This window comes from Halichoeres trimaculatus, unplaced genomic scaffold (assembly GCF_033239565.1).
Source record: "Halichoeres trimaculatus isolate MK-OKI-2021-1 unplaced genomic scaffold, fHalTri1.1 fHalTri1_scaffold_3, whole genome shotgun sequence".
NCBI classification, from domain to species: domain Eukaryota; kingdom Metazoa; phylum Chordata; class Actinopteri; order Labriformes; family Labridae; genus Halichoeres; species Halichoeres trimaculatus.
The window spans coordinates 2,655,392-2,679,543 of record NW_027437181.1 but is presented as its reverse complement, the minus strand read 5'-3'; the positions used below and the strand labels follow the sequence as shown (position 1 = coordinate 2,679,543).

Below are 24,152 nucleotides of genomic sequence, written 5' to 3'. Positions count from 1 at the left end.
GATAAAAGTCAAAATTATAAGACAAACATTCAGAATAACTAGGTAAAAAAGTCTTAATTCTGAGGTGAAAAGTTAAAACTATTAGATAAAACGTCTCCATGAGATAGAAAGATATAAATACAAGATTTAAAAATTGAAAATATGAGATAAAAGGTGGAAATGATGGGAAAGTAGTCATAATTACACGAAAAAAGTTGAAATTGTGTGACAAGGTCATAATTATGAGACAAAAAAAAATCAAAATTATGAAATAATTAAGTCAATGCTCTGAGATTAAAAGTCCCAATAAGAAGGAAAGATATCATTATTAAATTAAAAAGTCAAAATTATGAGATGAAAAGTCATAATAATGAGATAATACATTTATAATTATATTAAGCAAATGTTATAACATCAAAAGTCATAATAATGAGATCACTAAGTCATAATTCTGAGTTAAAAAGTTACAATTATGAGATAATAAGTATTTATGAAATAGAACAATATGACTATAAGATTCCAAAGTTGAAATTATGAGATAAAGTCATAAAAATGAGATATGAAGGCAAAATAAAGAGATGATTTAGTTATACTTGTGCAACAATGTTGAAATTAGGAGATTAAGTCATAAATATAAGAAAAAAAGCCAATACAATTAAAGAATAAAGTCATATTTTATAAGAATTAAAAGTTTTAATAATGAGGAACAAAATCATTTTAATGAGATTAAAAGTCAAAATCAGAAGATAATTAAGTCATTTTTATGATTTTCAAAATTCAATCTTGTGAGATGAAAAGTCTTTATAACATAGAAAGATACAAGTATAAGATTTAAAACTTGAAATAATGAGATAAAGTCCTAATTAATAGATGAAGATGTTAAAATGATCAGAAATTAAGTTTTTATGAGATATGAAGTTAAAGTTATGAAATAAAAAGTCTTTATGAGATAGAAAGATTTAAATATAAGATTTAAAAGTTGAAATCATGAGATTATGTCTTTACTATGGGATAAAAAGTTCAAATCATCAGAAATTAGTCATTATAATGAGATTTAAAGTCGGAAATGTGAGATAATTAAGTCATTAATTTGCGACAAAAAGTTGAAATATTGAGGTAAATTTTCAAAACTATGAGATTAATAGACAAAACTGAAATAAAAAGTCATAAGTAGATAAAAAGTTGAAATTTTGAGATAATAAATTCATCACTACAAGACAAAAAGACAAAACTAGGAGATAAACAGTTTTTATGAGATAGAATGATATAATTATGATAAGAAGTGAAAATTTGGAGATATTAAGTCAAAACTATGAGATAAAGAATTTAAGGAGATCAAAATCCAAAATTATCAAATCGCAATGCAATGCAATAGTCTCTGCATCCACTCACACTCCTAGCCATGTAAACAATATGCAACCCTAACCAAGGTAAATTATTCCACCTAATGAACAAATAAATGAATATGAGCATAATTAAAACCCTTTCAAAGGTGCCTTTGCTCAACAACATCTCATGTGAACCAGCTAGCTAAGATAATATTTCATTTGTGGTGTAACCACGTTTAAAGTTTGTATGAGCTCACATAGATTGGGCATGCTTAACGTTTCATTATTTCTCACCATGTTTCAGTTTCAACATTCATCCACCACTGTCACTCTTCTGTTACATCACATAACACAACCCTCTGTAATTGACTCTTTCCTTCTACATTTGAACCCTTGTCGGCGTTGGCTGGGAAGCAGGTAACAGTTTCCCATTATAAAGAGCATACATCTCCCAGTCACCCTCCTCTCACACATCAACACGAACAGGAGGAAAAATAAGCATCTCGCAGTGGGAAACACGAGTGGAGCAAACTCAGAGTAGGCGTGGGTTGTTTTTTTATGCTAATGTAGTTTATACTCCCCACTTCATTAGCATACAAAGTGTAGCTCTCCATTTGCGAGCTGTTTGGAGCTCCATTATCTCCCGTAGCTGTCGTACTCTTTGACGAGCTGTCTGATAAATCTGAGCGCCCTCACTGTAAAGATTACTGGGGTGCTCCATCTGTCCACTCTGCCTGAGTACGTGGAGGTGGGTTGGATTTCGTTTAAATCGCTGCCAATTTTATCTCAAATGAAGCTGTAGAGAAACAACACAGAGCTGCTCACCGTGTGTAGTCGAGCCAGAGAGCCAGCAGCTGAGAGGGGAAGGTGTGATTGGCTGACAGAGAGGCAAATGTCAAGAACTGTGCTCTTAGATGGCCACATAGTGTTTGTCATTATGCTCGTTAACAGCAGGAAACGCTTCAGTTATAATCACAGTCTTAATATGAATCCTATTAAAAGGGGATTTACAAAGTGCTTTGAGGTGAAACAAGCATAAGAAGAAAGGAGGAAACTCAGACACCAGAGGATGAACACGTATGAACACAACGACGAAAGCAGAAAAAATAAATAAATTAAGGAGAATCTTTTTATTTATTTTTTAAGATTATTTTAATGTGATTAAAAATATAGATGTATTTCTCCTTACTCTTCTTCTTTTCTTTTTCCTTCATCTTTCCTTTTCTCTTCCTCTCTGTGATACCATTTGTCCACTTGTTGATTCCCTTTGTGTGTTTGGAGTTTCATTTCACTTTGGTTGTTTTTCTCCTTCTGTGCTGTTGGAAATGAGGTGACGGGTATGACATACATCAGAGTGTCAATTCTACTGTTTTCCCACACTTCAATGTCTGTTTTTCTACAATGCAACTGTGAAATCAGCTACTTTTCCCACACTGCCTCCAGGGTACCTTTAACTGTGCGCAGTGTCATTTTCCCACACTGCTATCTTGACAGGGTACTTTTCCCACACTGCCTTGCAGAGAACCTTTAACTGTGCGCGCTGTCATTTTCCCACACTGCTATCCTGACAGGGTACTTTTCCCACACTGCCTCCAGGGTACCTTTAACTGTGCGCAGTGTCATTTTCCCACACTGCTTTCCTGACAGGGTACCTTTACCACACTGCCTTGCAGAGTACCTTTAACTGTGCGCAGCGTCATTTTCCCACACTGCTATCCTGACAGGGTACTTTTCCCACACTGCCTTGCAGGGTACCTTTAACTGTGCGCCCCATAATTTTCCCACACTGCTATTCTGAAAGGGTACCTTTACCACACTGCCTTGCAGAGTACCTTTAACTGTGCGCTCCGTCATTTTCCCACACTGCTATCCTGAAAGGGTACCTTAACCAAACTGCCTTGCAGGGTACCTTTAACTGTGCGAGCCATCATTTTCCCACACTGCTATCCTGACAGGGTACTTTTCCCACACTGCCTTGCAGGGTACCTTTAACTGTGCGCAGCGTTATTTTCCCACACTACTATCTTGACAGGGTACTTTTCCCACACTGCCTTGCAGAGTACCTTTAACTGTGCGTGCCGTCATTTTCCCACACTGCTATCCTGACAGGGTACTTTTCCCACACTGCCTTGCAGGGTACCTTTAACTGTGCACTCAGTCATTTCCCCACACTACTATCCTGACAGGGTACTTTTCCCACATTGCCTTGCAGGGTACCTTTAACTGTGCACTCAGTCATTTTCCCGCACTGCTATCCTGAAAGGGTACTCTTAACTGAAGGTTCAACCATTTTTCCCAAATACTTAAATTACTTCTTGTTGGAAATATGATGTTATCAATCTGACCAAAATACCTTAATCTGACTCCATTCTCCTCTCACCTCTTTTTGCACAGTTTGTTGATGGGGAAGGATCAGGAGACGTCCTGATTCTCAGCTGAACACAAATTTATTAACAATAGGTCAAGAATATGCATTTACAGAGATCTCTGGTGCAGCCTCATTTCCCTGTTCCCTACATGTTGCAGAGACAGTTCATGAGACTGACCCTGACTCTCTCTCTCAGCACCAATATCTAGTCACTAACAGAGTTTCTCTAAGGAATGTAGGTTGAGTCATCTTATTGGCTCCCCAGGTGTTGTCCCCCTCTGATTGGCTGCTGGCCGTCTTCTGTCTCTGTCTGTGACTGGCATTCATCAAGTGGGTGATCAGCCCCCCTTCACTTATCTGTAGAGAAACTGTTAGAAACACATCTCTTGCTTCCTCCTTTAATTATTTACCTTTGTCACTTCTACTGAAACACCTCAACTCTAAAAGAGTAATAACTGACTTGCGTTATTAGTGTTACACAGTTACTTCTTTTTATTATTGGGTAAAAACATTAACTTCACTTGTGGTCACTCTCTACTCTGGGTGCTCCATAAAATCCCAGGAGTCCCCAGCCCCCCTCAAGTGTCCTGCAATGCATACCCCAACAATGAGCACATGTGTACAACTAAGTTAGTAAAAGCACATCTGCATAGTATTGTTAATAAAAACATGTCTACATAGGCTATATATTCTTTCAGTGCTACGTCCGCTATCGTAGCTTATTAGCTTCTTTCATTTGTTAATCAACACACAAAGTCACTTGCACACTGGGCGCGCTATGATTGGCTGAGGTAACCACGCTGACTCTCCACTCAGAAACTTCCTGAAACAACCAAAACATCAACATCAAGGCTGAGGAGGGGGTTTAGGCAGACACAGACACTGACACACATGTATAGAGACCTGTGCCTCTGATTGGGCGAGCCTGCGATCCTATCCTCTAAACTGCCGAGTAAGAAAAAAAAATCATCCCTCATAAAGTGTGCTGATAGTGAATTTAATGGTTCAGACAGGAGACGGTTTTTAATGTTTTCATTTCTGCTTGAAAGCAGCTTTTTTGGCTTGTTGTGTGTGTGACTTCCTGTACTTTCGGAGACAGTCCCTAGTGGACACTGGAGGAACTGCAGGTTTTAGCACTTCAGCATCATCTCATATTCTTAGACTGGAGGTTGCTGCTTGATTTAAGCATGCTTACTCCCCGCCCAGAAACACCCCAATACAACAAAACATGAACATCCAGGCTGAGGAGGGGGTTGAGGCAGACACTAACACTAACACACATGTATAGAGGCCTAGAGGAGATGATTGAGCAGGATTTTTTTCAATTCAAATAGACTTTTGGGGCATTTTAACTTTGGTTTGATTAAAAGATGCTTTAAAGAGCAGACATCTGTCTGATGCCCCAATTTAACTTTAAGCAACTGAGTGCATCTGATCTTTTTGTCAGATTTTAATGCATTTATTTATGCATAATGAAATCCATTTTCATCGGCAACAACATATGGATGAGTTCAAGAGGGGCACCATCGTCTGAAAAGCACAGCAGTTGAAGACAGCGCATCAGTTAAACACATTAATATTTCACAGAATGTATCACTAATCTTATGCTAATTATTGTCATCAGAGGGAAATCATTCTCACACGCAGCAGGACGTCATGGCGGCGCCGTTAATGTGGGAAAGGAAAATGGAGGAGTTTTAATACTTAGAGGGTTTTCAAACATACATTTTGGTTTCCAGAGTACTCTTAAAATCTGCTGTGTGTGTGTGTGTGTGTGTGTGTGTGTGTGTGTGTGTGTTGGAAATCCAGAGCAAGTAAATGCAGCGGTGTTTATTCAAGCACTCACTGACACCACTTTGAGCTTCACGCTCTGAGTTTGACTTAACATAATGGGCCTTAAGCTCGGCTAGATCCTGCAGATAAGACTCCCTCAGACCTTGCCTCTCACACACACACATTTACACTAATAGACACCAACACACACACACACACACACACACACACACACACACACACACACACACACACACACACACACACACACACAAAGCTGTGCTGTTGCTGGTGAAAGATTCATTAGTGTGAGGATGCCGAGATCAGCAAGATTGGAGTGGAAGTTGCTTCATATTTAACAGTCTCAGGGAGAGAGCCAAGGCTTGTGGTCCGATAGCATGCAATTTTCATCAGAGTAATGGGAGATGATGTCTGAAATGCTGGGAGCACTGTGCCGGAGGAGGAAGCAGGCATTTCATTGCCCTGCTCTCAGCACTAGCTATTTACTTTTATGATTGTTTCCTTGTCCGTATAAATCGACGGGATATTCATCCTGCCACACGGGGAGCTGGTAATGGGGAGTTGACAGTGCGAAAAAAGAGACCGCGTGATATTATCAGGCCAAGTTGGACGCAAGAACAACAGTGTGGAGGCAACAAATGTGCCAAACACTCCTCAGAAGTTTGCTCACTTATTGGTTTGTGACACAGCTCCTTTGTCCTCCTAGTGTTGGAAAAATATCATAGATCTGCAGCTGCAGATATGATGTTTGAGACCTTACCACCTGAAATTAATTCATTCATCATTTATTCATAAGGAGAAAGTGAGAGGTGAGAGTGGTGAGTTAGAAGAGGCTTATACTGAACAGATATGATGTCACTGGGTGTTTTCTGCTAAAGAAAGAAAGAAAGAAAGAAAGAAAGAAAGAAAGAAAGAAAGAAAGAAAGAAAGAAAGAAAGGAAAACAAAAACTCTCTGCCAGAAATCATTAATTTATTGCTACAAAACAAAAGATTGCAATGGCTTAAACCAGGGGCGCAGCCAGGATTTCAGTTTTGGGTGGGCCAAACCAATTTAGGGTGGGCCTCAAATTACAAAAGTCAGATAACTATTACAATATAGATATAGATATATGACTGTTTTTAAACAGATGTGCATTCTTTTTGCTCTTTTAATATTTGATTGTATTTTGTAATGTGTTATTAAATCCGTTGGACCTACCTGCTTTTGCTCTCCATGGTATCAGCCAAAGAGTAACGCTTTAATGCACCAAATCAAAGACAAAAATCTACAGTCTTCCCCAAAAACTAGTCTGACAGGTATAATATGAAGTTAAATGTTTTGTAAAACCGTTTAAGTGTTTTGTTTTTGTTTTGTTTTCTCATAGGCAAGATTCCCAGCTCATTCTTTATAGACAGGAAATCAAGCAATGATAAATTAAGTGCAAAATGACGAATAAATATATATAATGTTGCTGGGTTAGCGTGGCTAGCTTGTCCATCTTATTGGAGATAGATCTTACTTTCTCAATAACAATGGATGGAAGGACAGGCCGATGTCGTCACTTCTTAGCTCACACCTGAGAACCACCACCTCCTTCTACTCACCTTGTGGGGAAACATCTGGCTTAGCACCAGTTAGCATTGACATTCTTCAGGCTGCTAACAGCTGATCTCACATGTAAACAATGCAGCCATGGTTACATAGCATCTAGCACCACACAAACACAGCAGCAAAACTAGTAAAAAGAAGGCAAATCACTTAATATCTTCAAAAAACATATCAAAACCAGTTTATTAAATACATTAAATACAGGGAAAGAAAGATCATCTTAAAGTTGCATAGAAAAAATTATAAAGAGAGGGACAAAAAGAAAAATAAATAACAATATATGTTTTCTTTTGTTTGGTAGAAATTAGCATTTATGTTTATGGACAGTTTTGCTTGTCTTCTTTCTCTAAAAAAATAATGGAAAGTTAAAAGTCACGCTGGCTGACAGTGTTTTTAATTTTCAGATTATGTGTCAGTTTAACATTTTGTGAGAGAATGAGCAAATATAATACAACTTTTTCTTCTTTCTGCTACTTTTTATGTGTTTATTTGTTTGTTTTTTGTAGATTTTAATATTTTATATTGTACATTTATTTTTATGACAACACGAATGAAACTGAGCAAGTACACTGCAAAAAGATGAATTTTGAGACAAATGTCTTTTTAGACGTAATATGAGCCACATTCACCTGAACAGTCCAGAAAAATGTCTGATTTTAAGTTATTCAAAGACAAAAGTGAGGTCTGAATTTCTTGTAACAGGTTAAAAAAAATCCCAATACAACAAGAGAAATTTTGTTGAAACTAAAATAATGTCTTAATACAAGTTTCTCTTGTTCCATTGGGATCTTTTTTTTTACCTGTTACAGCAACTCAGACCTCATTTTTGTTTTTAAATAACTTGAAACAATATCATGTGTAATCAGACAAATTTTACTTACAATAAGACAAAAACACCTGATACGATTTCAGTTTTTGCAGTGTGGTCAAACAGATATAACAAATATTTTCGCTCCACCTTCTGAAGAGTGACTGGTTAACTGTTAAACACCGTCTTTGCTCTGCAGATAGAAACGTTTGCTGTCAGAGATACAGAATAATGCATTAAACCTCCCCTTAAGAAGTGGTCACTTTTCCACCGCCGCTGCCTAAAAAATGTTGTCACGCTGACAGAGCGAGGACGGTGGTTGACAGTAACAGGCTAAAATTGCTCGTGCATCTTGCAGCCATCTTGCTTTGTGCTCTCAGGAGGACACTTGTGACCCAGTTAAGGGAGGTAGCATGTCGTAGCCCCTGTGAAGAGGACAAACACAGAGCTATTTCTGTAGAGACGTCAGCTGTAAAAACTGAGGCAACACCTTTTTGTCTGACAGCTGAGGGATGTACAGATCGAGGGCCAAACGTTTCTTATATTTATTTTATGTTCTTCAAAGAGGGAAAGTTTCTGGACTCAGGTAAAACCAGACGACTTGAATAAAGAGTGTAGGAGAGCTGTAGGAGAAGTCGAAGGCGTCCAGTTCCTGCCTGTCTGTAAATGTTGAAATACTAAAGGACGCAGGTCATGGTGCGAATGTTGTCTCGACACCCACTCAAACCACTGACTTATAGATTAACACCACTGTTCGGTTTGTTCATTTTATTCTAAATCAAGCAGCTGACTCCTCCGTGGTCTCCAGCTGGAGCTGTGACTAGTTTCAGAGTCACGGTGGGTGAAAAAAGTTAAGGTGACCCCAAATAATGTCAACAGTAAGAGGGTCAGGATGTCACGCTCTGTGCTCAGCTGAAAAAAAAATCATCTGATGAAAAGTTTTAAGAGTCTGCAGGCAAATAGTGTCCTTTAACTTCTGCCCTTTTCTAAAGTTGTTACGAATCAATGTGAAAGTAGAGCTGATGAATTTATTAATCCGTTTACAAGACGGCCGTGTCCTCTGAACAATCACAACCCCCAACCTGACCTTAAGTTACTCTGTTCAAGTGTCTGTTTGAATAATATGAAACCATAATATCCTTCAGTCTGAGTGAAAACTGGTGGAGAAGTTCACTGTACACAACCATGAACCTATTTATCATAATCATGTCTAGGGCTGGGTATCATTCAGAAGTTTTTAATACTGGTACCGATACCTTCACTTGGATACCAGTGCAAAGAACAGCTGCAAATAAGTGACATTTCAGAAAATACTGACTTTGTCCTGTCCATATTTTAGATAAAATATTTCCCTGAGGGGAAATTTAGGATGAGTCACAGCAGCAATCAAGAAAACAAAAGTAAGAAAGTGTATAGAAAGTGCAAAAAGCTCCATAAGAAAATAGATGCTGACAGCTTGTCCATCATTGTCCAGTCAGCCAGCCTCCACCTCCACAGGGTCCAGGACTGAGCTTCTTCAGCAGTCTGTTCAGTCTCTGTCTCCTGGATCCTGTCTGGTGTTAGCTCCATTTGCCATGTCTGTGAATACAGATAATACTCCCTCTGTAGATGGGTTAGCACAGCTCCCTTGTCCATCTTATTGGAGATAGATGTTCCCAACAATGATGGATGAAAAGACAGGTCGACGACATCACTTTTTAGCTCATATCTCAGTCTTCACCTTCCTCTCCTCACCTTGTGTGGAAACATCTGGCCTAGCACCAGTTAGCATTGACATACTACAGGCTGCTAACAGCTAATTTCACATGTAAACAATGCAGCTATGGTTACATGTAGGATCTCCAGACAAACACAGGAGAAAAAGTAGTAAAAATATCAGTGAAGACGTTAACAGTTCAGTGTCCATGATCAACAAATGAGCCATAAAAAAGTAATGACCCACTTCAAATACAAAGATTACAAAAAAGGGACATAAAAAATACAAAAAACAGACAAATTAAACAGAGAGCTGCTGCAAGAGGCAGCCATAGCCAACAGGGCGGCACCTATCAGTAAGATATAAGATGAATAACTGAGGTCCCAGTACTGATCCCTGTGGGACACCACACACAATATCCAGACATTTTGATCAACATTCGCCCATCTTTACATGTAGTTGTCCACTTCCTAAAAAACTTTTCCAATTCAAAAATTCCCCCCTGAATCCATACTGTTCTAATTTAAGAATTTATTTATCCTTGTTAATGGTATTCAACTTTTTTTTTTCTTTTTTTTTTCTTTTTAGATCAATAAACACACCTACTGCATAGTGCTTTTTATCTATTGAATCTGTAAAATAATAACAACGTTCCCAATAACGATGGATGAAAGGACAGGTCAATGACATCACTTTTTAGCTCATATCTCAGGACCAGCATGCTGTCTTCACCTCCTTCTCCTTATCTTGTGTGGAAACATCTGGCCTAGCACCAGTTAGCAATGACATGCTACAGGCTGCTAACAGCTGATTTCACATGTAAACAATGCAGCTGTGGTTACATGTAGGATCTCCCGACAAAAAAAATCACTGAAGAAAAAAACAGTTTGGTGTCCACGACAAACAATTGAACCGTACAAAGTAATTAAATGGCAATGTTTTTTTTTTTTTTTTTTACAGCAATTTTAAGTTGGATTTATACAAGATGATGTTTAAATGAATCAGACGTGACTTAAACTAGTTATGGTAGTCCAACATAAAACAGTCATTTGAAAAAAAAACTATTTGTGTGTTACTAAGTGAAACAATTTCATTAAGTTGGACCAACAGTTTGTTATTTTTCCGTGTGGGAACAAAGATAAGACACACAGTTGAAACAGAAACTTAACAGATTTTCTTTTATACATCAAAATTTCAATCAGGCTAGCAACGCAGAATTTCAAATTGATTAAATTTACTTAAAAACTTTGAAAATATTGAGCGGGACTCATTCTAAAATAATCGCACAACTTCAAGTGATTAAAAATTCCCTTTTTACAGTGAATGTGGACTTTCTTGCAGTGAATGAAGCTCTAGGAAGATCAGGGCTTATTTGTGTATATGTGAACTGATCAAATAAAAATATCTTGCTGATAAGTTTATTTTTCTGTTGACCCAACTCAGAAAAACTAAGTTATAAAGTCTGGCAAATACAAACCATACTAACCTGCTGGTGCAACACCCTCAACATGGTCCATGTGTTAAATCTGACACACTCTTCACCCACAGAGTGGAAACGCTCCAGCTCCTCTGATGTCAAAGATAGTGGTGGTAGCAGCCTGTCATGTAATCCTCCAGAAATCATTGGTTTGTGTTCACTGTTTTTAGCCTTTGGATCCTGGGTTTCTGTATCACTGATTCTGAGCACAACAACTGAACAAGAGTCCTGTTTTATCATACAGACAAGATTTCATGTGGCACTGATATAGATTGCTTCACAATCCCCAGAGAGAGCTTTTCATCTCTGACTGTCCATCTTGTTTTCCTCCGTCTCACCTTGACACTGCTTTAGCTCTTCCTGCAGAGGCTTACTCCACTGGAGCATTATTGTCCATCACACGCAGTAAATCCCAAAAAGCTGACCTTCCACTGTTGTGCTCACATTTCATTCAGAGCTGATCTGTGTATGCTCATCAAGAGATGGAGAGGTCAGCTGCACGCTGCTTCAGAGGTCGCTCTCTGGAGACGGCGGCGTCGGGCTGCAGCCGTGACGGAAACAGACCTTGAAAAGGAGCGTCCAACAGAGACGACGGGGAGAAGCAGCTGGATGCTTTTGATACATGGATAACCAGGATTAACCAAGTGCATGCTGGTCCTCCGCTCTGTATGATACTTTTTTTTTCCATTACAAAAAAAAAAAAACTTGGCTCTCTCAGCATCTCCGCAGTTTTTTTGTAATTTCAGATGAAGGAAGCCAAAGTTCACTTCTGTTTTTGTGTGATATCAGTAATGCACCTGTCTTTTTGTATGGACCAGTGTTTAATCATGGACATCGTGACAAAAATCTGATGTTTTCTAAAGAAAGTTACAGTAGTATTATGATTGTTTACACTCTCACCTGTACCTGGTATTAAGTGTTATGTGCACATTAGCATGAAGGTCTGTACACTGAGACTTCTGTTTAACATGAAGATTTAATTGTGTCCTTGTGATCATGTGACCAAGCCAGTGCCAGCTTATAGCCCAAGGGCCTGTGTCCACCGACAGAATGTTTTTTTTTTTTACTTATATCATTTTTTTTTATCATCAGTATTAATTTTAGTTTAGTTTTTGTTTTGTTTTTTGTTGTTTTATTTGGTAGCAAACACAACCTGGATTTCACAGCATTTCTCCCTGAGTTGAACTGTTATCAAAGTTGGAACTTCCACAAATCAACTATGAAATCTTTTTTAATTGCTCTTTAAAGCTCTATATGCTTATTACTTGCTTATATCACAAAAGAAATTTAGGAAACAAATAACAAAATAGTGTCCAGGTATTGGTTGTAGCTTGGGCCTCAAAATAGCATCCGTGAAAAAGCATGTGGCGTCTTCCTCCCTGTTGTTGTTGTTGATCATGATGATGATGAAGATGATATGTGAGCTCTTTAACCCTCTGAACTTATTTTTTCTCTAACAATGAACTGACGAATGATTGAATAATGGGAAAAATTCTTCGCACATCTATTTTTCAGGACAGGTGCATTGGAGGGTCAGATATAATAATAATAATAATAATAAATTTTATTTGTAGAGCACTTTTCATCAAAGCGATCTCAAAGTGCGACAATAAAACAAGGTTAAAAACAACAAGATTACAAAGAGGTTAAATGCCTTCAGTGAAAGCTTTTTTAAAAAGAAAGGTTTTTAGGCCCTTCTTAAAAGAGTCTGTTGTTTGTGGAGCCCTCAGGTGTTCAGGGAGGGCATTCCACAAGCGAGGAGCGGCTGAGCTAAATGCCCGATCACCCATTGTACACAGTTTAGTCCTGGGGGGCAGAAGGAGGTAGTTGTTACCAGAGCGGAGGCGTGATGAAGTTTGTGGTTTGAGAAGTTCTTTTAGGTATGGGGGGGCGTTTCCATGGATGCAGTGGTGGGTTAGGAGGGAGAGTTTGTATTGAATCCTAAATGAGACCGGAAGCCAGTGGAGGGAGTGAAGGATGGGTGTTATATGGTCGTACTTCCGCACCCTCATCAGGATCCTAGCGGCGCTGTTTTGGATGTATTGGAGTTTTTGTAGGCCCTTGCTAGGAGTCCCGATGAGGAGTGCGTTGCAGTAGTCAAGCCTTGAGGAGACAAAGGCGTGGACCAGTTTTTCCGCATCTGAAAGACTGAGTAGAGGACGGAGTTTTGCAATGTTTCTGAGGAAGTGAAAGGAGGTCTTATGGATGTGTTTTATATGAGTGTGGAAGGTAAGGTGGCTGTCGAACCTTACACCCAGGTTGGTGACTGTTGATGAAAGAGGAATGTGCTGACCAGAGAAGTTAATGTGGGTAATGCTGGATGACTGGACCTGGTGCGGTGTGCCAACTAAAATGGCTTCAGTTTTGGAGCTGTTTAACTGCAGGAAGTTGTTTGACATCCACGCCTTTATCTCCTCAAGGCAGGTGCTCAGAGCCAATGATGATGATGAAGATGATGATGATGATAGTGGGGCTGCAGATGAAAAAGGGTCTGTCTTAATGTAGAGCTGTGTATCATCAGCATAGCAGTGGAATGATACTCCATGGCGGCTGATGATACTTCCAAGTGGAAGGGTGTATAGGATGAAAAGGGTGGGGCCAAGAATTGACCCTTGAGGGACACCACAGGTGACGGTGTGTGTCTCAGATTTTGCATCCCCCAGAGAAACATACTCTTTTCTTCCAGACAGGTAAGATTTGAACCAGCTCAGGGCAGAGTCAGAGAGTCCTACGGTGTGGTGGAGGCGCTGAAGGAGGATGTTGTGGTTGACCGTGTCAAAAGCGGCGGAGAGATCCAGGAGGATGAGGAGTGATGGTGTGCCGGCATCTGCTGCCATCAGTAGGTCATTTGTGACTCTGACCAGAGCTGTTTCAGTGCTGTGGGAAGAACGGAAACCGGACTGGAATTTTTCAAAGATGGAGTTTGAGTTTAGATGGTCCTGGAGATGGGCAGCAACTACTTTTTCCAGTACTTTGGACAGGAACGGGAGGTTGGAGATGGGCCTGTAGTTTGAGAGGATTTCTGGGTCTAATGTGGGTTTTTTTAAAAGGGGTCTGATCACAGCAGTTTTAAGAGCAGATGGAACATGACCAGCCTGGAGTGAGTGGTTGATGACTTGGGTGATCAAGGGGCTGAGAGCATGGATATTTGATTTGACCAGTACTGTCGGAAGAGGGTCCAAGGCACAAGTGGAAGGTCTCATCCTGCGGATGATGTCCTCAACCTCTTGTTCAGAGGTATCTGTAAAGGAGGAAAGTGGCTGGAGAGTTCTAATCTGTGGGTCAGCAGTAGGAGAAATTATAGGAGGGGAGCTGGAGAGAAGGGAGCGGATGGTATCAGTTTTCGTTCTGAAGAAAGAAATGAAACTGTTGCACTGCTCTTTTGTGGTGTTGATGTTTGGGAGAGTCTGTGGCTTGAGGAGATGGTTTATGGTGGAGAAAAGCTGCTTTGAGTTACCAGGATTTTTACTGATGATATTGGAGTAGAATTGTGACCGTGCTAGTTTCAGTGACTTTGAATAGGCTTTTTGGTGTTGTCGATAGGCTTGTCTATGAACAGTGAGTCCAGAATGTGCAGCTCGCCGCTCCAGTGCACGCCCGGCTGCTTTCATGGTCCGAAGCTCTGAAGTGAACCAGGGGGCAGAGCGTGAGAAGGTGACTGTTCGTGATTTGATGGGGGCATGGAGGTCCAGGATTCTGCTCAGGGTGTTATTGTAGAAGTCAACTGCGTCAGTAGTGGATGTGAAATTTACAGGGGGGATTTGCAGGAGGTCAGAAGTCATGGTGTCTGGGTTGATGTTTTTTATGTTTCTGAAGTGAATTTGGCGTTTTGGCTTGGTGTGTTGGGACAATTTCAACTCCAGTGAGATTATTCTGTGATCTGACACTCCTATATCATATGCCAACAGATTTATGATGGGGGCAAAGTTGGTGATTATAAGGTCAAGCGTGTGACCTCTGTTGTGTGTGGGAACATCAACATGTTGTTTGAGATGAAGACAGTCCAGTAATTGAAGGAATTCAGCTGCAAGGTGACAGGAGGGGGTGTCCACATGAATATTCAGATCTCCAAGTATAATGATATTTGCACATGTGGCACAGAGAGAGGTGAGAAGCTCATTTATTTCAGAGAAAAATGCTGGGTTGGGTTTGGGTGGCCGGTAAATTAGAAGAGCAGTCACAGGAAAAGGGGGGTTGCATTTGAAGGCAAGGCATTCGAAGGTAGATAATTCAGGCAGAGACAGGGGGGTCAATTTCAGGTTACTGCAGTGTATTACAGCTAGGCCGCCGCCACGACCAGTGCTGCGGGCTCTTTCTAGGTAGCTGTAACCAGGAGGACAGGCTTCATTTAAAACAGAGTAGGTTTCTGGCTGATGCCAGGTTTCAGTCAGACACATTACATCAATGTTTTTTTCTAAGATGTGGTCATGTATAAGACAGGATTTATTTGTGAGAGATTGGGTGTTAAACAGTTCTATTTTGAGGTTTGGTGGGTGTGTGGACTGCAGAGGCCGGAGTACACTAAAGTCGACTCCACGTTTAGCTCAACAGATATCCTGTTGAACAATTCCAAACAGCGCCCGACTTGCAGAAAGAATGAATAATTTTTTTTATTTTATGTTTCAGCACCAGTTAATCAGACAAACGATTTGATCAAGGGTCGGAGCAGGTTAAATTGGAGGTGGTGGCCTCACACCTGCAGACACTTTCTCATCATGATGTCAAGAAAAAAAACAAAATGATAATAACAGATAATAAGGATTAGGTTACCTGTCTGAAAGAATAGAAGTGACAAAAATAGAGCCAGAAATAAAAGTTAAAAATGCATCCAGAATAATATTACGAGGATAAAAATCCCATGAAAGTAAATCAGAGTTGTCCAAGTCATACCTTCCATTTTTTATCCTGATCATAAAAATGTCTCCTCAAACAGACTTCCAAAGGGAGTACATCATATCATGATGAAGTTCCTTTTTTTTTTTTTTTGACATGATGAAAAAGTGTCTGCATGTGTGAGGCCACCACCTCCTATTTAACCTGCCCATCCCTTGATGAAATGGTTTGCCTGATGAAGGTATAATACTGAAACATGAAATAAAAAAATATTCATTCGTTCTGCAAGTCGGACGGTGTGAGGGTGTTAACTTTGGAATTGTTCTAAATGATACGATAACAGCAGAGCATCTTTGTGCTCAGGACACTGAGCTTTCAATATGCAGGAGGAAAAAAGGCTGCAAGTGGGAACAGGCCCTATATAAATTACATTACTTATCTAATTAATTTCAACAAGTGCAGTATCTGTCTGGTTTCATTTCTGTTCTGTTCTTATTATGTAACATCTGTCTAATACTGTTCACTACGTGCAACATCTGTTTAATCTCGATATACCAAGTGCTATACGCTGTTTAATGCAATTCAGAAATTCTGTTTGATACTTTTCACTACACTGCAAAAAATGGGAATCTTAGCAAGTGTTTCGCATTATTTTATGTAAAAATTGTCTTCTTGTACTTAGTATGAGCCACATTTTGCTGGTCACTCCAGAAAAATGTTTTATTTTGAGTTATTGAAAGACAAAATGAGATCTGAACTGCTTGTAATAAAAAAAAAAAAAAAAATCTGCCAATAGAACAAGAAAAAAATTGCTCAAAAATTTGCTTGAAACTAGAATAATGACTAATTACACAAAACGTTTCTCTTTTTCCATTGGCAAATTATTTTTTTTTATTTATTCTTTTTATTTATTTCTTTTTTTACACCTTTTTGTTTTTTTTACAAGTAACTCAGGGCTGTCTTTTTTATATGAGCGACATTCAATAGGTCAGTCTAGAAAATGTCTTATTTTAAGTTATTAAAGACAAAAATCGGATCTGAATTGCTTGTAAATATATATATATATATATATATATATATATATATATATATATATATATATATATATATATATATGTGTGTGTGTGTGTGTGTGTGTGTGTGTGTGTGTGTGTGTGTGTGTGTGTGTGTGTAAAAAAAAATCTGCCAATAGAACATGAAAAAATTGCTCAAAAATTTGCTTTAAACTAGAATAGTATCTTAATCCAGGAAACTTTTTCTTGTTCCACTGGCATATTTTTTTATTATTATTTATTTATTTTATTTCTATTTTTTTTACTTTATTTTTAAATATTTTTACAAGCAACTTAGGCCTCATTTTTGTCCTCAAACAACTTAAAATTGGACGTTTTTCTGAACTGCTCAGGTAAATGTGGCTCCTCTTTCGTCTAAAAAGACATTTACTACTGAAAATAAGTCAAGAACATTTTTAAAGTTTTTTTTTTTATTTTTTATTTTTTATTTTTTGCAGTGTAGGTGCAATATCTGTTAAAGATAATCCATCCTGCCTTGTATCACCACTCAATGCAGATTTTTTTTTTTTTATCTTTATCTCTTTTTCTCTTTACCTGGCTTATTACTCATCTCTATTTTGGTACTTAATGCTGCTCTATGGCTTATTTATTGTATATCTTTCACCTATTTTATTTTAAGAGACTTATACATGATCTGTTTTTCTAACTGCTGCTATGTAAAGAGCAATAGTAACACCAAATTTCCCCCTGGGATTGATAAAGTATTCCTGATTCTGGTTCTGATAAAGACCATCTAAACCAGCAGCAAAACAAAACCCCAGATTGGCATCAGATATTTTTTTGTTAGAAGACTCAAAATAACGGTATAATCATGGACGTTTATCGTTTTCGATGATTACTTTTCAATTATTCATGCATATTTTTAAAACCTGACATCTGGCACGCTAAATAAACAGTGCAGTGGTTTAAACTAAATAACTATTTTTGCAGAAATTTCATTTAAAAAGAAAACAATCTGTGTCGGGTGAATATTACTGGGTTCATCTCAGAGGTTGTATCATCTGAATTCATCTGTTTCATGTGTGCCAGCTATCATCTTTTCCTCAGCTCTGGTTAATAAAAAAAGGCAGGAAGGACAGAAACAGCTGATCCAGATATGATTTATTTATCACAGTAAACAAGAAGAATTAGTTTCAATGAGAAAGTCTGACTTTAACAGCATCTGAGCTCAAACGGTGGACTTTTTTTGGACCCCAAAGCCTTGTGTGCGTCGTCCATTTGCACATTTTCATTGTTAACCCTCTGTTAAAGCGTCTTCTCTCTGTTTTTTTTTCAGGACATCTCTAAAGTTCAGAGAATCGCCACAGCCAGTAAATCAGCCGCAAACACCGGGGAGATGAGGAGAGAGGGTGGCGGAGCTAAAGAGTGCCAGATGGAAAAGGTGAGTCTTCAGAGTAATTAAGCTGAAACGGCCTGTGTGACCCGCGGGCCCCTCACCACCAGGTTCATCTGTTCACTGAGTTCCAGTCCCTCATCAGAAATCAGACAAGCTACTCTGACTCCAAGTGTCTCCGTTAGAGTCAGAGATGGAAAAAAAACTTTGCAACAAGTACCAATCTGATAATACATTCAGTAAAGTTTGATCCAGAGCAGATTTATTGTTTTATAACGCCAACGGCCAAAAAAAGTCTACAGATGAATTCATAGCAGGATAAATAAAAGAAGTAATAATATACTCAAAAATAATGCATGGAATGGACAAGCAAGTGTGTAAGTATGAAATAATACAATGGGGAAAATAAGTATTGAATGCATCAACTTTTTTCTTATTACATTTTTTTTCCAAAGCTGCAATTCAATCAAAATTTCTCCCAGACATTGGTATTAACTCAAATAATCCAAACATGAAAATAAAACACAACGTTCAGGTCCATAAATAATGATTATGGTGAATTAAGTACGATAACACAGGAAAAAAGTATTGAACACACCATGGAAAGGCTGAATACTTTGGCAAGGAAATGCACCATACCACCTGAAATCTGTCAGTAATTATTACTTGAACTTCCAATTAGTGCAAACCAACATCAGCTGGGCTAGAGCAAATTGATGGTCCTATAAAAAAGGTGTTTTTTTCACCAAGCAGTTAAATACCACACACCTCATGATGGGTAAAGGCAAAGAGCTCTCTGAAGACATTCACAACCTGATTGTTGCTCAGCATCAGAATGGAACTGGTTACAGACTTATATCAAAGCACATGAATATTCCAGTCAGCACCGTTGGGGCCATTATTCACAAGTGGAAGAAGCACCACCTTACCATCAACAGGCCACGCACAGGAGCTCCTTGAAGATTTCTGACCAGGGAGTCAGAAAGATAGTCAGAAGAGTACTCAACCAGCCAAGGACCACCCTGAAAGTGCTCCAGAAAGACTTGGAGGCAGCAGGTACAATTGTTACAGAGAAAACAACAGGCAATGCACTCCACCACCATGGCCTCTATGGACGCTCAGCCCACAAGACTCCATTCCTCAAGAAAAGGCATGTTGAAGCTGGTTTAAAGTTTGCTAAACAGCATCTTGACAAGCCTGTAGAATACTGGGAGAATGTTGTCTGGTCAGATGAGACCAAAACTGAACTTTTGGGCTGTCATACTACAGACCATGTTTGGAGGAGAAATGGCTCTGCACATCAGCCAAAAAACACTACACCAACAGTGAAGTTTGGAGGTGAAGCATCATGGCATGGGGTTGTTTCTCATCTCATGGTGTTGGCAAACTTCATATAACTGACGGAGCAATGAATGGAGCCATGTATGGGGAAATTCTTGATCTGAATCTGCTGCCATCCACCAGGATGATGAAGATGAGACGTGGCTGGACCTTCCAGTTGACTCTCAAATGGTTTCAGAAAAAGAAAATCAATCTGTTAGAATGGCCTAGTCAATCACCTGACTTCAATCCTACTTTTTTCCTGTGTTATCGTACTTGAATCACCATAATCATTATTTATGGACCTGAACGTTGTGATTTCTTTTCATGTGTGGATTATTGGAGTTGATACCAATGTCTGGTAGAAATTTTGTTTGAATTGCAGCTTTGGAAATTAATATGATGAGAAAAAGTTGACGCGTTCAATACTTATTTTCCCCACTGTATGAGCCACATTCACCTGACCAGTCCAGAAAATATCTAGTTTCAAGTTATTTAAAGACAATAATGAGGTCTGACTTACTTGAAAAAAGTTAAAAAAAATCTGCCAATGGAACTAGAAAAAAGTTACTTGTATTTAGACATTATTCTAGTTTCACGTTCATGATCATTTTGGTAAAAGAAAACAGCGTTCCCAGCTTCAGCACACACCTATCAAATCAAATATACGGCTGAAGTTCCTGAAGAGTGCTGAAGTTTAAGAACAGATACTATTTGCTCATTCAGTCTCACTCCATAGACCTTTTCATTCTCTGCTGCTCCTCCACCGAGCAAACACAGTCCTTCACTGAGGGTCTTCATTGGCACATTAGAGGCAGCTGAGAGTCTCTCTGGCACTTTGAAAGCTGTTATTGAGAAAGGAAAAAGGGAATGAGGCTCTGACCTCTGCTGTTCTGATTACTGTGAAGGTCTTCGCTACCTGATAGTCACCCAGTTACTTCCCCGAGATCCGGGCAAGCGTGTGCAGTCAGTTATCAGGGAGGCTGAGAATGAGTATCTCCAAGCCTGTCAAAAGTAAGAGGATGTGAAGAAAGCACAGGAAGGGAAACAGGGTCCATAAGGATTTCTGACAAGTGGCTATCAAGAACTATTACAGATCTAAAGTGATGGAGCGCTGCAGACGGAGCGGTGTGGAGGGATGCCACCCAGAGAGGAAATTACCCTCTGCGGAAAGCGTGTCCAAGAGATTGTTCTTTAATGAAATTGTGCCAAAAACAATGTTCACCAGTGTCCCGAAATTGATTATATAATTCTGGCTGGATTGTAAAAATCCTGCAGCAGAGAGAGAAACATTCTGAAACAGATAAGAGGAGACGTGTGAAGCAGAGGCAGATAAGGTGTTTGCTGTGAACATTACCACATCAGGCCTCATGCCCCCTCTGCCCAAACGTCTGGAAGGATATGAGGTGTGTGACTGTGTGTGTGTGTGTGTGTGTGTGTGTGTGTGTGTGTGTGTGTGTGTGTGTGTGTGTGTGTGTGTGTGTGTGTGTGTGTGTGTGTGTGTGTGTGTGTGTGTGTGTGTGTGTGTGTGTGTGTGTGTGTTGATGGTCTGAAGACGCTGCTGCAGTTTGAGGATGGAAATGAAGATTCACTGAAACCTCTGAGCTGAGCATCAGACAGAAATTAGTATCGATGCCTTCGTGCAACCTGTGGAAGCAACTATGACGATCTGAGAGCAGGTGGATCAATCTATAAATACAGATATATATTTATATATATGCATGCAGCTGCTGCTATGTGAACAAGTGAGACTGCCAAAATCAAGACGGAATGAACAAATTCATAGTATGTTAAAATATTTCCGAAATTTAAAGTCATTTAAAGACTGCACTGCAAAACAATGAAATCCTATCAAGTGTTTTTGTCTTATTTTAAGTAAAAATTGACTTATTATACTTGATATGAGCCTCATTCACTTTATCAGTACAGGGAAATGTCTTGTTTTAAGTTATTTAAAGAAAAAAATGAGGTCTGAATTGCTTGTTACAAGTAAAAAAAATATCTGCCAATGGAACAAGAGACTTCTACTTGATAATAGATTAAGGATGCCATGAGAACGATCTGTTTAATTGCTCTCCTTCGCCACCTTGTGGCCTGTAGTCTCTGCCCCCTGTCGTAAATGACTTTTAGTGAGGTGTGTGTTTGTTTTGGAATTAATAGAGATCAGATCGAAACAAATTTCTTTGTTCAAGACAAGTTTTTAGTAGTTAAAACGCGCCGAGGTAAGGTATTGATCAGTACAGTTAGGTAGTGCTATGGTCTGAAACGTGACATCAAGCAAATGTTGTAGTAGCCAGCTGTATGTAGTGCTATCGGCAGCCCCATGCTCTGATGTACCCGTAGGCTAACGTGACAACAAGTAAACACTGTCAGTTTGTTTGTAGTTTGGTAGCTGTTTATATTCATCTCTACTAGCAGCCCGGTGCTCTGAGACGTGTCTGTAACGTGTAACGTTAGTGAATCCTGGTTCTGTCCTACCAGAGCTCATCTACCAACTCCAACCTCACCAATCAGAGCTAACGTAACCTGGTTCTTCATTTTATTGATAGACTCTCAAGTTTGAACAGACCACTGCAGAATAACTGCTGACTGTGGGTTGGAGGCTACATTAGCACAAACACATTAACCTGGGATTAGCCTTTAGCTTGTGTTTAAGACTTAATTTCTTGTTTTACCTTTTAGCTTGTGTTCTAGCCTAAACTGAAATCTTATGAAGTGTTTTTTTCTTATTTTAGAAGAAAATGTCTTTTTAGACTTAATATGTGGCAACTTTTACTTTACCAGTCCATATAAATGTCTTGTTTTAAGTTATCTAAAGACAAAATGAGGTCTGAATTTCTGTAACAAGTTTTAAAATAAAAAATTCTGCCAATGGGAAAAGGAGAAAAGTTACTTGTATCACGTCCTTATTCTCGTTTTCAGCAAATTTTTGAGCTAATTTCACTTTGGCAGATTATTTTTACTCAGACCTCATTTTGTCTTTAAATAACTGACAACAAGACATTTTTCTAGACTGACCAGTTGAATGAGGCTCAAATCAAGTATAAAAAGATAATTTTGACTTAAAATAAGACAAAAAAACTTGATAACATTTCAGGTTTTCCCAATCATGAAGCTAAGAAGTAGCATTTCAAGATAACCTGTAATCTGTAATATTGGTGCTAATAATCTCATTTTATAGTGTGGATTACAATCAAACATCTATCCAGAAGGGAAACTTTTTCTAGATCACTTTAAAACTTCTCACAGCCCCTTTAAAGTCTCAACACAGGTAACTTTTCTCTTGTTTCATTTGCAGATTATTTGTACTTGCTACAGCAATTCAGACCTCATTTTGTCTTTAAATAACTTGAAATAAGAAATTTTTCTGGTCTGGTCGGGTAAATGTGGTATTATTAAGTCTTAAAAGACATTTTTTAATGATAATAAGACAAAAACACTTGATAAGATTTCAGCTTCTTGCTTTTGTTTTGAGCTCATGTGAAGAGTTTTTAACCTGGACTGATTTAAAACAACCATCCCTGATATTCATGTAGAAGATTCTGATTCAGTTAACAGGATGATTTCATGGCTGCAGACAAAAATCAATCCAACTTTTCAAAATGTTTCATTAAAAAACCCAGAGAGCACATTCATGCCTCTGCCATGAGTCTATTCAGCTCATGTGTTATTTTTTGAATGCACACAGCCGGGAAGCTGACAAGACTTCCCAGCATGCTCTGCCTGTTTTTGTACTGAGATATCTCCCCTCCATCCTGACAGGCCGGAGGCCACTGCTTCCAGAACCAGACGGAGGGATCAGCCCTGGAGAGGAAAAAAGGACCAGAGCAGGAGCAGGTGAGCTGCAGATCTGTGTGGAATCAGTGACTGAGACTGAGAATCCAAACCATTTAACCAGATCTTCCTGTTCTCCCTCAGAGGCAGTGTTAGTTAATAAATCATGGGACGTTATTTGTTATTTGGTGTCAGTATTTTTATAAAACTCAGGAGTTAAATCTGTGTAGCATAGAGCGCTGTCAGGATGAGAGCACACAGCTCAGCTCTGGGCTGCACAGAGTGGAGATGCTAAGAGTTATTCTTGTGGGTATATTTTTGCTTGATTATCATGGGTGAAATTAACTTTGTGAATAATAAAACACATTTCTGGGTGCTTTTAGCAGTTGAAATCCAAAAGTAGTAAATTTCCCCTGCGTGGTTAAAAGTGCCTAATTTTAAGAAACTGTTCCCAACTCTGGAAAAATTTGATGCAACTGCTCAAACTAATCATGTCCACAGCACTCTCTTTAAGAATCTGTGAGGAGTTTCTAAGTGATCTTGAAAAAATCTCCCTTCTAGACATATTCCTGATTGTAATCCACACTTCAAAAGGAGAATATCAGCGCCAATATAAGTTATTTCGGAATGCTACTTCTTAGCTTCCCGGGCATACGAAGACAGGACCAGATTGACTTATGGCTGATGAAGTTTAGCAGTGAGAAGAGAGACCTGTGTGTTTCTCTGCTGAAAATGATTTCTGTGATTAATTTTGTGGTGATGGTGGACACTGGAGCCTAA

General features: G+C 38.9%; 1 protein-coding gene across 1 annotated transcript in view; it reads left to right on the top strand.

The window, feature by feature from the left end:
* luzp2 (leucine zipper protein 2) overlaps nucleotides 1-24,152 on the top strand; it is a 305,954-nt gene that overhangs the window by 267,541 nt on the left and 14,261 nt on the right. Inside the window, exons 10-11 of the mRNA XM_074665597.1 lie at nucleotides 18,222-18,326; nucleotides 23,361-23,435. Of these exons, the coding sequence (XP_074521698.1) occupies nucleotides 18,222-18,326; nucleotides 23,361-23,435 (180 nt within the window). The remainder of the gene's footprint in view (nucleotides 1-18,221; nucleotides 18,327-23,360; nucleotides 23,436-24,152) is intronic.